Below are 14,806 nucleotides of genomic sequence, written 5' to 3' on the forward strand. Positions count from 1 at the left end.
CGCCCTTCAGTGGTGGATGCTGGCAACAAAAATGCTGTCTATTCAGGGAATTTGGAGCTTTGTACCAGTAAAATATAGCTCCAGCTGCTATGAAGATACATACAGTTGCAAGAAAAAGTATGTGAACCCTTTGGAATGATATGGATTTCTGCACAAATTGGTCATAAAATGTGGTCTGATCTTCATCTAAGTCACAGCAATAGGCAATCACAGTCTGCTTAAACTAATAACACACAAAGAATTAAATGTTACCATGTTTTTATTGAACGCACCATGTAAACATTCACAGTGCAGGTGGAAAAAGTATGTGAACCCCTAGACTAATGACATCTCCAAGAGCTAATTGGAGTGAGGTGTCAGCCAACTGGAGTCAAATCAATGAGATGAGATTGGAGGTGTTGGTTACAGCTGTTCTGCCCTATAAAGAACACACACCAGTTCTGGGTTTGCTTTTTTTACAAGAAGCATTGCCTGATGTGAATGATGCCTTGCACAAAAGAGCTCTCAGTAGACCTACGATTAAGAATTGTTGACTTGCATAAAGCTGAAAAAGGTTATAAAAGTATCTCCAAAAGCCTTGCTGTTCATCAGTCCACGGTAAGAAAAATTGTCTATAAATGGAGAAAGTTCAGCACTGCTGCTACTCTCCCTAGGAGTGGCCGTCCTGTAAAGATGACTGCAAGAGCACAGCGCAGACTGCTCAATGAGGTGAAGAAGAATCCTAGGGTGTCAGCTAAAGACTTACAAAAGTCTCTGGCATATGCTAACATCCCTGTTAGCGAATCTATGATACGTAAAACACTAAACAAGAATGGATTTCATGGGAGGATACCATAGAGGAAGCCACTGCTGTCCAAAAAAACATTGCTGCATGTTTACAGTTTGCACAAGAGCACCTGGATGTTCCACAGCAGCACTGGCAAAATATTCTGTGGACAGATGAAACCAAAGTTGAGTTGTTTGGAAGAAACACACAACACTATGTGTGGAGAAAAAGAGGCACAGCACACCAACACCAAAACCTCATCACAACTGTGAAGTATGGTGGTGGGGGAATCATGGTTTGGGGCTGCTTTGCTGCCTCAGGGCCTGGACGGATTGCTATCATCAAAGGAAAAATGAATTACCAAGTTTATTAAGACATTTTGCAGGAGAACTTAAGGCCATCTGTCCACCAGCTGAAGCTCAAAAGAAGATGGGTGTTGCAACAGGACAACGACCCAAAGCATAGAAGTAAATCAACAACAGAATGGCTCAAACAGAAGAAAATACGCCTTCTGGAGTGGCCCAGTCAGAGTCCTGACCTCAACCTGACTGAGATGCTGTGGCATGACCTCAAGAAAGCGATTCACACCAGACATCCCAAGAATATTGCTGAACTGAAACAGTTCTGTAAAGAGGAATGGTCAAGAATTACTCCTGACCGTTGTGCATGTCTGATCTGCAACTACAGGAAACGTTTGGTTGAAGTTTTTGCTGCCAAAGGAGGTTCAACCAGTTACTAAATCCAAGGGTTCACATACTTTCCCTAACTGCACTGTGAATGTTTACATGGTGTGTTCAATAAAAACATGGTAACATTTAATTCTTTGTGTGTTTTAGACCTAAACATTACATAATGCTAAAGGATGGAAGTTCACTTTAAATCTCTTGCATCTGAGTATGGCAATTGCCACATAATATGCGTCTATTGTAAATGGTGCTACCTTTCTTTATAAGTGGCAGTGACCTTATAGAGTAGAGCGCTGGTCGTCTGTGAGAAGACACAGGCCATTCTACCAGTAAGAAGCAATAAACAGGCTGCATCCCATGGAACTACATTATACTCCAAAAACACTATAGGGGTCATTTATTAACATATATGGCAATTTTGGCGTATATCTGGCAGCAATCATCTGCGACTTTTCCCTGCTCACGCCAGGTCTAAAAAAAGGGGGCATGGTGTGAATGGAGAAGGGGGCGGCTGGCAGGTCAGTCTCATTTGTATGCCTATTTTAGGCGTAGAAAAGGGTCTAAATGTACGCCGGTGTTCTGCCAAATCTCTATACCTTGCCAAAAGTCTATACCAGAAGTGACGAGGCCGCACCGGAAGTGACGAGGCCGCCAAGGAATCAGCTGGAGGAGGGTGCGCGCGGCGCTGCGCAAGCGCACATCCGACTTAGCAAAGAATTATTGCAGTGCCGCGACAGAAGTACTTCGTACACCGCGCATGCGCACTTAGGGGTATCGAGATTTTGCAGTGCAAAATGTTTCATCAGATCTCCCTACCCCTGAGTGTGCAGGCGCCCACAAATCATCAGTTGAAGTACAGATCTACTATGTGGTGAGCTCGGTATCAAGGATGAACTGCAACTGATGATTTGTGGGCGCATGCGCACTCAGGGGTAGGGAGATCTGATGAAACTTTTTGCCCTGCAAAATCTCTATACCCCTAAGTGCGCATGCGCGGAGCTGCAATAATTCTTTGCTAAGCTGGTGTAACGTTACATTACCCTACTTCGTGAGATTTCCCTACCTCCAAACTTTCGGTCACACCGCTAATGACGTGACGAGGCGTTCCTGAGTTTTGACGATCTGCGCATGCGCAAACGGACAGTTTAGGGAAAAATCTCACAGCGGAGTTCAGCTGCAGTGTCCCACTGCGCATGCGCCGGAGAGCCTCAGTAGGGAAATATTACCCTACTGGCCATATTTTCTGTTAAATAAATATATACATATATATATATATATATATTTATTTAACAGAAAATATGGCCATGAGATCTCCCTACCCCCACACTGAGCAGGCGTGGAGATCGGATGGATGTTCTGGAGTTAGCCGCGCTTGCGCACTGGGCCGTAATATTTTCCTACTGAGGCTCTCCGGCGCATGCGCAGTGGGACACTGCAGCTGAACTCCGCTGTGAGATTTTTCCCTAAACGGTCCGTTTGCGCATGCGCAGATCGTCAAAACTCAGGAACGCCTCCTCACGTCATTAGAAGTTAGGAGGAAGGGAAATCTCACAAAGTAGGGTAATGTAACGTTACACCGGTGGATGTGCGCTTGCGCAGCGCCGCGCAAACCCTCCTCCAGATGATTCCTTGGCGGCCTTGTCACTTCCGGTATAGACTTTAGGCAAGGTATAGAGATTTGGCAGAACATTGGCAAGGAAGCTGGCATATATTTAGACAGGCGGTGGAGCAGAATCTGGCAGAATAAAAGTTTGTATTCACACTACACCTGATAATAGAAGCTCCATAAAAGGTATTTCTGTACTGCCCTACCTAGTGCTGCCAGCAGTTTAGAAAGCTTCTTCTGTCCAGCTTCTTATTTTTTATTTTTTTTTTAAGTTGCATCCCAGTTCGCTGCTCCAGTTGAAAGATCTATGCTCCGCTGCACCACACTGCTCCTATACATCTTCTGGTCAGAAGTGCTGACTATGCAGTCTTCTGCGCAATTTCATACAGAGGCCTCCACAAAAAATGTACGGTATTCTACTTGGGCAATGTATGCCTATATAGTGGCATATATCAGAGTCATCTGTCGATGGTTTATATGGGGAAATCTTCCCGACATACACCTCATAGTATGAATTGACCCTAGTGCAGGCTGCAGCAGAGAGTAATACAATGCATTTACAGGTTTTTTTAAACTTTTTTGTCTGTTTGCTTTAGGCCTCTTTCACACGAGAGTGACGGACTGGCTCCGGATGCGTTTAGTGAAACTCGCACCATTTTGCAAGCAAGTTCAGTCAGGTTGGTCTGCAATTGGGTTCAGTGGTGCGTTTTTCACGCGTGTGATAGAAAACTGAAGGTTTACAAACAACATCAGTGAAAAACGCATTGCACCCGCACTTGTTTCCGGATGCAATGCATTTTTCACTGAAGCCCCATTCACTTCTATGGGGCCAAGGATGTGTGAAAAACGCAGAATATAGAACGTGCTGCGATTTTCACGCAACACAGAACTGATGCGTGAAAAAACGCTCATGTACACGGACCCATGGAGATGAATGGGTCAGGATTCAGTGCGGGTGCTATGCGTTCACCTCACGCATTGCACCCGCGCAGAAAACTCACTCGTGTGAAAGTGGCCTAAGCCTTTTGTAGCTCAATGCTTCTTGAAGCCGGTGTGAAGGGTCTTTTATGATCTGTTACCCTGTCGTAGGTGTATGCCAGGTCCATGCAACTGATGCCCAAATAGTGAAGGAATGGGGCGTAGTCACTGCCTGCACCAAGTGTTCCCAACCTATGTGGAAAACAGAGGTATATAATCAATACATAGAGGCATGAAGCAGCTGGAATAAAGCAAATGTTACGTTTTATTAATTGTGACAGATATGCCAGATCCATGTCAATGAAGTCCTCAGGTCTCCAGTATTTTTGAAGGCCAGAACAGTGTTCAATGGGGGAGATTTATCAACACTGGCCCATAGCAATCAATCAGATCCCGCCTCTTATTTTTCAAAGCTCCTTTGGAAAAAGAAAAAAGTTGATCTGATTGGTTGCTATGGGCAACTAAGCCAATTTTCTTTTGCCCCTGTTTTGATAAATGTCCCCCAATGTGTTCCATTTTGCGATCAAATAATGCTGGGAAGTTTATTGGTAAGGCCTAGTTCACACGACCGTATGGCTTTTTTAGTGTTTTTCACGGATCCGTTGTTCAGATTTTTGTTTCCGTTGTGTTTCCTTTTCTTTTCCGCTCAGTTTTTCCGTATGGCATATACAGTATACAGTAATTACATAGAAAAAATGAGGCTGGGCATAACATTTTCAATAGATGTTTCCGCAAAAACGTAACGGATACGGAAGACATACGGATGCATTTGCGTATGTGTTCCGTTTTTTTTTTTGAGGACCCATTGACTTGAATGGAGCCACGGAACGTGATTTGCAAGCAATACTAGGACATGTTCTATCCTTCAACGGAACGGAAATACGGAAACGGAATGCATACGGGGTACATTCCCTTTTTTTTTTTGCAGAACCGTTGAAATGAATGGTTCCGTATACGGACCGTATATGGAACGCAAAAAACGGCCCGTAAAAGGAAGAAAAAAAACGGTCGTGTGAAAGTAAGGCCTCTTTCACACGACCGTTTTTTTTTCGATCGTTTTTTTTATTCAGTTTTTTGCCTTCCGTATACGGAACCATTAATTTCAGTGGTTCTGCAAAAAAAAATGGAATGTACTCCGTATACATTCCGTTTCCGTATTTCCGTTCCGTTGAAGGATAAAACATGTCCTATTATTGCCCAGAAATCACGTTCCATGGCTCCATTAAAGTCCATGGCTCGGCAAAAAAACTGAACACATACGGAAATGCATCAGTATGTCTTCCGTATCCGTTCCGATTTTGCAGAACCATCTATTGAAAATTTTATACCCAGCCCAATTTTTTCTTTGCAATTACCGGTACTGTACAGGTCCTTCTAAAAAAATTAGCATATTGTGATAAAGTTCATTATTTTCTGTAATGTACTGATAAACATTAGACTTTCATATATTTTAGATTCATTACACACCAACTGAAGTAGTTCAAGCCTTTTATTGTTTTAATATTGATGATTTTGGCATACAGCTCATGAAAACCCCAAATTTCCTATCTCAGAAAATTAGCATATTTCATCCAACCAATAAAAGAAAAGTGTTTTTAATACAGAAAAAGTCAACCTTCAAATAATTATGTTCAGTTTTGCACTCAATACTTGGTCGGGAATCCTTTTGCAGAAATGACTGTTTCAATGCGGCGTGGCATGGAGGCAATCAGCCTGTGGCACTGCTGAGGTGTTATGGAGGCCCAGGAGGCTTCGATAGCGGCCTTAAGCTCATCCAGAGTGTTGGGTCTTGCGTCTCTCAACTTTCTCTTCTCAATATCCCACAGATTCTCTATGGGGTTCAGGTCAGGAGAGTTGGCAGGCCAATTGAGCCCAGTAATACCATGGTCAGTAAACCATTTACCAGTGGTTTTGGCACTGTGTGCAGGTGCCAGGTCGTGCTGAAAAATGAAATCTTCATCTCCATAAAGCTTTTCAGCAGATGGAAGCATGAAGTGCTCCAAAATCTCCTGATAGCTAGCTGCATTGACCCTGCCCTTGATAAAACACAGTGGACTAACACCAGCAGCTGACATGGCACCCCAGACCATCACTGACTGTGGGTACTTGACACTGGACTTCAGGCATTTTGGCATTTCCCTCTCCCCAGTCTTCCTCCAGACTCTGGCACCTTGATTTCCGAATGACATGCAACAGTCCAGTGCTGCTTCTCTGTAGCCCAGGTCAGGCGCTTCTGCCGCTGTTTCTGGTTCAAAAGTGGCTTGACCTGGGGAATGCGGCACCTGTAGCCCATTTCCTGCACACGCCTGTACACGGTGGTTCTGGATGTTTCTACTCCAGACTCAGTCCACTGCTTCCGCAGGTCCCCCAAGGTCTGGAATCGGTCCTTCTCCACAATCTTCCTCAGGGTCCGGTCACCTCTTCTCGTTGTGCAGCGTTTTCTGCCACACTTTTTCCTTCCCACAGACTTCCCACTGAGGTGCCTTGATACAGCACTCTGGGAACAGCCTATTCGTTCAGAAATTTCTTTCTGTGTCTTACCCTCTTGCTTGAGGGTGTCAATGATGGCCTTCTGGACAGCAGTCAGGTCGGCAGTCTTACCCATGATTGCGGTTTTGAGTAATGAACCAGGCTGGGAGTTTTTAAAAGCCTCAGGAATCTTTTGCAGGTGTTTAGAGTTAATTAGTTGATTCAGATGATTAGGTTAATAGCTCGTTTAGAGAACCTTTTCATGATATGCTAATTTTTTTAGATAGGAATTTGGGGTTTTCATGAGCTGTATGCCAAAATCATCAATATTAAAACAATAAAAGGCTTGAACTACTTCAGTTGTGTGTAATGAATCTAAAATATATGAAAGTCTAATGTTTATCAGTACATTACAGAAAATAATGAACTTTGTCACAATATGCTAATTTTTTTAGAAGGACCTGTATATGGCCTATGGAAAAACGGAACAGAAACGGAAACACAAAGGAAACAAAAAACAGAACAACGGTTCCATGAAAAACGGACCGCAAAACACTGAAAAAGCCATACGGTCGAGTCCAATAAGCCTAAGGTCTCTTTCGCATGGGTGTCATAAGATGCGGGTGCGTTGCGGGAAAATGCACGATTTCTCTGCGCAAGTGCAAAACATTTTAATGCGTTTTGCACGCGCGTAAGAAAATCGGCATGTTTGGTACCCAAACCCAAACCCGGACTTCTTCACAGAAGTTTGGGTTAGGTGTTGTGTAGATTTTATTATTCACCCTTATTACATGGTTATAACGGAAAATAATAGCATTCTTAATACAGAATGCTTAGTAAAGTAGGGCTGGAGGGGTTAAAAAAATAAATAAAAAAAATTAACTCTCCTTAATCCACTTGTTCGCGCAGCCCGGCTTCTCTTCTGTCTTCTTCTTTGAGGAAAAGGACATGTGGTGACGTCACTGCGTTCATCACATGGTCCATCACATGATCCATCACCATGGTGATGGATCATGTGATGGACCATGTGATGAGCACAGTGACGTCACCACAGGACAGCAAAGAAGAAGACAGAAGAGAAGCCGGGCTGCGCGAACAAGTGGATTAGGTGAGTTAAATTATTTTATTTTCAACCCATTCAGCCCTATTTTACTAAGCATTCTGTATTAAGAATGCTATTATTTTCCCTTATAACCTTGTTATAAGGGAAAATAATAATGATCGGGTTCCCATCCCGATCATCTCCTAGCAACCGTGCGTGAAAATCGCACTGCATCTGCACTTTCTTGCAGATGCTTGCGTTTTTCATGCAGCCCCATTCACTTCTATGAACAAAATAGAGCTTGCTGCGATTTTTACATAACGCACAAGTGATGCGTGAAAATCACCGCTCATGTGCACAGCCCCATAGAATTGAATGGGTCCAGATTCAGTGCGTGTGCAATGCGTTCACCTTACGCATTGCACCCGCGCGGAAATCTCGCCCGTGTGAAAGAGGCCTTAGGGTGCGTTGCGGGAAAATGCGCAATTTTCCTGCGCGAGTGCAAAACATTGTCATGCGTTTTGCACTCGCGTGAGAAGAATCGCGCATGTTTGGTACCCAAACCCGAACTTCTTCACAGAAGTTCGGGCTTGGGATTGATGTTCTGAAGATTGTATTATTTTCCCTTATAGCATGGTTATAAAGGAAAATAATAGCTTTCTGACTACAGAATACATAGTATAATAGTGCTGGAAGGGTTAAAAAAAATAAAAAAGTTAACTCACCTTATCCTCTTGTTCGCGTAGATCACATGGTCACAGATCACATGGTCCATCACCATGGTGATGGAGCATGTGGTCTGACGTCATCAAAGGTCCTTTAGCCCAAGCCCACAGCTAGCAAAGAACAGACCGGGAACGAACTACGCGAACAAGAGGATAAGGTGAGTTAACTTTTTTTATTTTTTTAACCCTTCCAGCCCTATTGTACTATGTATTCTGTAGTCAGAATGCTATTATTTTCCCTTATAACCATGTTATAAGGGAAAATAATACAGTGAATAGACTGTCACCTAGAACCCATGCGTAAAAATCGCACCGCATCCGCACTTGCTTGCGGATGCTTGCGATTTTCACGCAGCCCCATTCACTTCTATGGGGCCTGCGTTGCGTGAAAAACGCGCAAAATAGAGCATGCTGCGATTTTCACGCAACGCATAAGTGATGCGTGAAAATCACCGTTCATGTGAACAGCCCCATAGAAATGAATGGGTCAGGATTCAGTGCGGGTGCAATGCGTTCAACTCACGCATCGCACCCGCGCGGAATATTCGCTCGTGTGAAAGGGGCCTTAGTGTTAATAACCTTAGTCAGGTTCCACTGATTATCATGTGAAATGGTCCCTTATACTCCCCTAATCTTATCTATTTTGTCTTCTTCTTCCCTGGCGTGCTTCACAGAATCATGACTAGATAGTCTGCAGACTCTCTCAAGGCCAAAGAATACAGATGAATTTAATTCTAAAAGGAAGTTAATACTGACACAACGTATAATATAATGCACTTTTAACATTGTTGCGCTCACAATCAGGTGTCTGTATGTTTTCTTAAGGCCTCACGCACGTCACTGTAAGTGTTTTGTGGTCAGCAAATCGTGGATCCACAAAACGGACAAGGAGGGCTCATGCACACGACCGTTGTTTTGGTCCGCATCCGAGCCGCAGTTTTTGCAGCTCGAATGCGGACCCATTCACTTCAATGGGGCCGCAAAAGATGCGGACAGCACTCCGTGTGCTGTCCGCATCCGTTGCTCCGTTCCGTGGCCCCGCAAAAAAAATATAGCATGTTTTATTTTTGTCCGTTTTGCGGACAAGAATAGGCATTTCTACAATGGGCCACCCGTTCCGTTCCGCAAATTGCGGAAGGCACATGGACGGCTTCTGTTTTTTGCGGATCCGCGATTTGCAGACCGCAAGAAATGGAACGGTCGTGTGCATGAGGCCGAATAGGAAATATTTTTACAGGGCCGTAGAACCGGCATACAGATGCATCTTTTGCAACCCCATTGAAATGAATGCATGAGCCCTTACAGGATAGAATATGGCAGCATGCACTATTCTGGACATCAAACAAATCCGAAATCTGATGATACAGTGTGAACAGAGGTAAAGATGTGCTACGTAGACATAGTTATTGGACTTACTGAGGTATCAGTCCATTATAGATTGTGCTGGTTCGATTGAAATGACGGATCCAGTTGTCGTAGACACTCAGGGAAGAGCTGACTGGTGTTTGCACCTATGAAGATTGTAAGAGGGAATGGTTACCACCAGTGGCGTCCAGAGTAGAGAAGTAAGGGCCCCACAGCAAGGATCAAACCAGGCCCCCACTCAGGACAGAAGGGTTTCCACCTAAACCCCTTTCAATGACCCGTGGGCCATTTTTTCTTTTTTTTTTTTTAACAATCTTTTTTATTAAGTTTTGCAACGTAACAGTCAGTACAAAAGAGAGCATCATAAAATGCAAGATGATACAGATACAGCTTATAAGACTGACATGGGTATGAATACAAGAAACACAACAACCCCCCCTCCCCTTCCCCCCAACAGTTTGTGCAATGACTATAAAAATCTGCTGCTGATGCACCCCACTACACCGGCGTCACGGACAAGGGAACACGTCCGTGGAGTGTTTCGTACATATACCAGGTGGTGTTTTCAAAGTGAGTGATGAGTTTGGATGTCATGGAAGGTGATAGAGTATGCATAAATAAGGACCACTTTTCAAAGAAACGTTTGGTTAGTTTTTCTTTTTCAGACAGAGTAAAGATCCAGTCCATCTGGAAGAGAAAGTGTACCTTGGTCAATATAAAAGGAATAGTAGGAACATTGGGGTCCAGCCACAGGTGCAAAATGCTTTTCCTTGTAGCTGCAGCCCAAGTATGGAGCATGGCTTTCTTCCCTCTGGAAAGACCACGGTCCTCTTCTGCAAGGATATTGAAGATGGCCCATTGGGGAACTACATGAAATGAAATGTTATAGGTGGATAGCATGTGAGCTTTGACCTGGTCCCACAGATCTTTAACCTTAGTACAATCCCACAGATGATGAAAAAGATCTGTGTTGGGACTGCCACACTTGGAGCATGAGTAGCTGCCATCCCCCGACATTTTATTTTTAAGGTATGGAGTTATATAGGCCCTATGGAATACCAAAGTAGCCATGTCAGTGTAACTACTGACCGGGGTGTGTTTATGGATTTTCAACGTCGCTTCCAGGAGTTGTTTAGTGTCAAAATCGGGCAAATCCGGAAGCCATTTGCACGGACCAGTTGTGGCAGTTTCCCAATTTATCAGGGGTCTAATAAAATTATAAATACGACTAGTGGATGAGACTTGGGATCTAGCGTTCTTGATAAGGACATCTAAACCAGTCAGACTGTAATTCTCTGGGAACCGGCGTAGACATTGCTGGACAAAACTGCGCGCCTGAAGAAATAAGAATGGGTTATGGTTAAAGAGAGGAAATTTCTGAGAGGCCGTAGCAAAGGAGAGAAGAGAATGGTCAGAGTCAAGCATGTCTAAAATGTAGACGCAGCCCTGTGTAGCTAGAGTATTGTATGTTCTAGGTGGGTTGCCATTTAAAAAGTTAGGGTTGCCCAGAAAGGTTTGAAATGGTGTATTGGTTGAGGTCAGACCATTCATCTTCCGCAGCCTACGCCAGGCCAATATAGTATGCCACAGGACCGGTAATAGAGTAATGTCGGGGGGGAGCTTGTCCCGTGGTAAATGTAGCAGCATCGACAGTGACAAATTAGGGCACATCTGACTCTCCAAGGAAACATTGGCGAAGTGAGACCTGCCTCTAATCCAGTCTAAGACGTACCGAAAAATGGCCGCCTGATTATATAACCTAATATCAGGGAGATTAAGTCCTCCAAGTACTTTAGGTTGCTGAAGTTTAAAAAGGCTAAACCGACTACGCACTGTAGAATTCCAAATAAATTGCCTAAAAGCTTTCTGGAGAAGTTTAATATCAGTTTGTCTTAATAGGAGCGGTAGGGTCTGAATTAAATACAGTAATTTGGGGAAAAGTACCATTTTAAGTAAGTGGCACCTGCCCGAAAATGTTAGGGAGAAATGACGCCAGGATTGTAGTTGAGATATTAATGAGGCGATGAGTGGTTTATAATTAGATTGATATAAAAGCGCCGGGTTAGCTGTGAGCTGGATACCTAAGTAGGAGATGGATTCAGGTCGCCACGCGAAAGGGAAGTCTGGGCCCCCGAGACGTTTGGCAGTACGGAATATCGGGAGCGCTTCTGACTTCTGGAAGTTAACCCGGAAACCAGAGCAAGCACCAAAGGCTTCAATAGTGGACATAATGGCGGGTACGGCTTGGCGAGGATTAGCTATGAAGAGTATTATGTCGTCCGCAAAAGCCAGTAGTTTGGTCACATGTGAGCCTGTCTTAATCCCCGTAAATGATGGGAGGGAATGTAGCGTCCGAATAAGTGGGTCTAGCGCTATATTAAACAACAACGGGGAAAGAGGGCATCCCTGCCTAGTTCCTCTATGGACAGTAAATGGCGTGGAAGATATCGAGTTGACCCAAATTGAGGATCTAGGCAGATGATACATCATCCGGACCGCTGTGCAGAACACCGGGCCAAAACCTCTTCTTTCTAGAAGGGACTGCAGGAAGCTCCAGGACACCCGATCGAACGCCTTATCGGCATCGAGGCTGACCAGGATATTGGACATTTGCCTATTAACCCTGGAGGACGATATTACTCCCACTGCCGTTCGGATATTATAGGTGATAGATTTACCGAGCATAAAACCTGTTTGCGCCGGGTGAATAACATCCGCCAGGATTTTCTGTAACCTGTTCGCCATAATTTTGGAGAATATTTTAAAATCTACATTGAGCAGAGAAATAGGGCGGTAAGATTCAACCAATAAATGGTCTTTACCCGGTTTCGGGATTACCGTAATTAAGGCGTCATTGAACCCGTCTGGAATCGAGCCCGCGGAAACAATAGTATTAAATAGAGATTTGAGATGGGGGCTCAAAGATGGGCTGAGCAGTTTATAGTATTCGCTACTAAAGCCGTCAGGTCCAGGGGCCTTTGATAGCTTGAGGGACTTGATAGTATCCTGCACTTCCACCAAAGATATGGGTCCGTTCAACAGCGCCCTTTGATCATCCGAAAGCGCCGGAATGAATGGGTCTGCCAAAAATGGAGACTCTGAAGAGGTAGACTCCACAGGCGCTGTATAAAGGGACTCAAAAAAAACCCTAAAATGTTCCCCTATATCGGCGGGATGCGTAAGGTAGTTACCGGACTGCGATTTTATTGTAGGGATTTTGGTGGCGGATCGAAATGGTTTAGTCATGGAGGCAAGTAATCTACCCGGTTTGTTTCCCCACCTAAAGTATTTGTGCTTCTGGTAATTAACATCCATTAACGCACGCTCGTGTGCCACCGCCTCTGCAGCAATTTTAGCGTCTAAATAACGTTGTTTCGACTCAGGGGTATTATGGAGCTTAAACAGTTTATAAGATTGAGTGAGCGCAGACTGTACATCCAGCAATGAGGCAGCTATCTTTTTTTTTTTTATGAGCTATATGGGAAATGATATGTCCCCGTAGTACCGCCTTAGAGGCCGCCCAGAAGAGATTAATATCATCCACGTGGCCCGCGTTGTCCTCCGCATAGGAATACCAGAATCCCGAAATCAAAGATTTAAATTCTTGGGAGGTGTACAGGTATGCCGGAAACCTCCATTTTTTGGAGAACGGGATTGGAGCATTCAATGCAAGTTCAAACAAGACAGGTGCATGATCAGAAATATAGATATCCAAAATCGTAGAAGAACGTAATAAATGAATAGAGGTATGGGGAATCAACCAATAGTCAATCCTCGCATGGGAGTCATGTACCGGCGAGTAGTGAGTGTATTCCCTGTCAATAGGGTGCAACAATCTCCAGGGGTCTATCAAACCTAATTGATCCATTAAAGATTGAATAGCATTCATTTGGGATAGGGACACATGGGTTCTGGCAGATGAGCTATCTAAACATGCATCATGCGTAATATTAAAATCACCCCCAATAATCAGATTGTGTAAGTTCCAGTTGGACATAACATTTACCAGGGAAGCAAAGAAACCTGAGGAGGAAGCATTAGGTGCATAGATATTGACCAAACAGTAGATAGTACCGTCGATTTTAACCTGGGCCATAACATAGCGACCCTCAGGATCCTCAACTGTATCAAGAATTTCGGGCTGGATCAAGGAACTAAACAAAATAGCCACGCCTCTCATTTTTTTTGAGAAGGAAGCCTCCACACATGTGGGGAATTTCCGATTCCGAAGGGCGGGATGTTTACCCTTGATCCAGTGCGTCTCCTGAAGGAAGACTATGTGGGCCTGCAATTTGTTCAGGTGATTCAGGACTTTTCTTCGTTTGACCGGAGCATTCAGCCCATTAACGTTCCAAGTACACCAGGTCAGAGAAGAAACAGAAGAGACATGTGTAGTACCAGGAGCCGTCATTTTAACCAATGCCAGCCGGTGGCCATGATATGCAAGAATGCAACATCAAGCAATGAGGAGGGTACCTGTCCCAGCGAGCAGGCATCTCCCTCAGGAAGTCGCGAGGAACCCAGCAGTAGTGTGCACAAACATCCCCAACAACACAACAAGGTATAACTAGTGCAACATCATGACATTGCCAAATAAAATTTAGGGGCAATGTCACTACAGTGACACATAACAGTAGTAACAAAACACAACCCATAGTAGGAAAACAACAAGTTAGGTTATCAAACCGAGTAAACAGTCGTTAGTCCCGGGTGGGCTGGAGCACGCAAAGGAACTCCACCATCAGGTTGACGCAGTGGCATGGGTAGGTGAAGCCTGGGGAGAAGGTTCCAGCAACGCCAAAGCTTTCTGGGGGTCATCAAAGACCCATGCTTTACCCTCCATGGAGAACCGGAGGACCGCCGGGTATTGGAGAGAAAAACGTATGGATTTGTCTAGCAGGATCTTGCATGCTTTACTGAAGGCCCGTCTTTTTTCCACTACCGTTGAAGAAAAGTCCTGGAACATCAGAAGTTTAGAGTTCTCGTACTGAAGAGAGGGCGCTTGGCGGTAGGCGGTCAGGAGTTTCAGCTTGTCCTGATAGTTGAGAACTTTGAAGATAACTGGACGGGGCCTAGCAGAGTCCCCAGTACGCGGAGGACCTACCCTGTGAGCCCTTTCCACTGATACAGTTGACGAGGTTGTCTCCAGTTTGAGCGTCTGGGGTAGCC

General features: G+C 44.4%; 1 protein-coding gene across 1 annotated transcript in view; it reads right to left on the reverse strand.

The window, feature by feature from the left end:
• NAALADL1 (N-acetylated alpha-linked acidic dipeptidase like 1) overlaps nt 1–14,806 on the reverse strand; it is a 73,582-nt gene that overhangs the window by 16,530 nt on the left and 42,246 nt on the right. The window contains exons 4-5 of the mRNA XM_044269253.1: nt 9,689–9,783; nt 4,138–4,228 (exon numbers count right to left, since the gene is read on the reverse strand). Coding sequence (XP_044125188.1) covers nt 4,138–4,228; nt 9,689–9,783 — 186 coding nt within the window. The remainder of the gene's footprint in view (nt 1–4,137; nt 4,229–9,688; nt 9,784–14,806) is intronic.

Source organism: Bufo gargarizans, chromosome 10, assembly GCF_014858855.1.
Source record: "Bufo gargarizans isolate SCDJY-AF-19 chromosome 10, ASM1485885v1, whole genome shotgun sequence".
NCBI classification, from domain to species: Eukaryota; Metazoa; Chordata; class Amphibia; order Anura; family Bufonidae; genus Bufo; species Bufo gargarizans.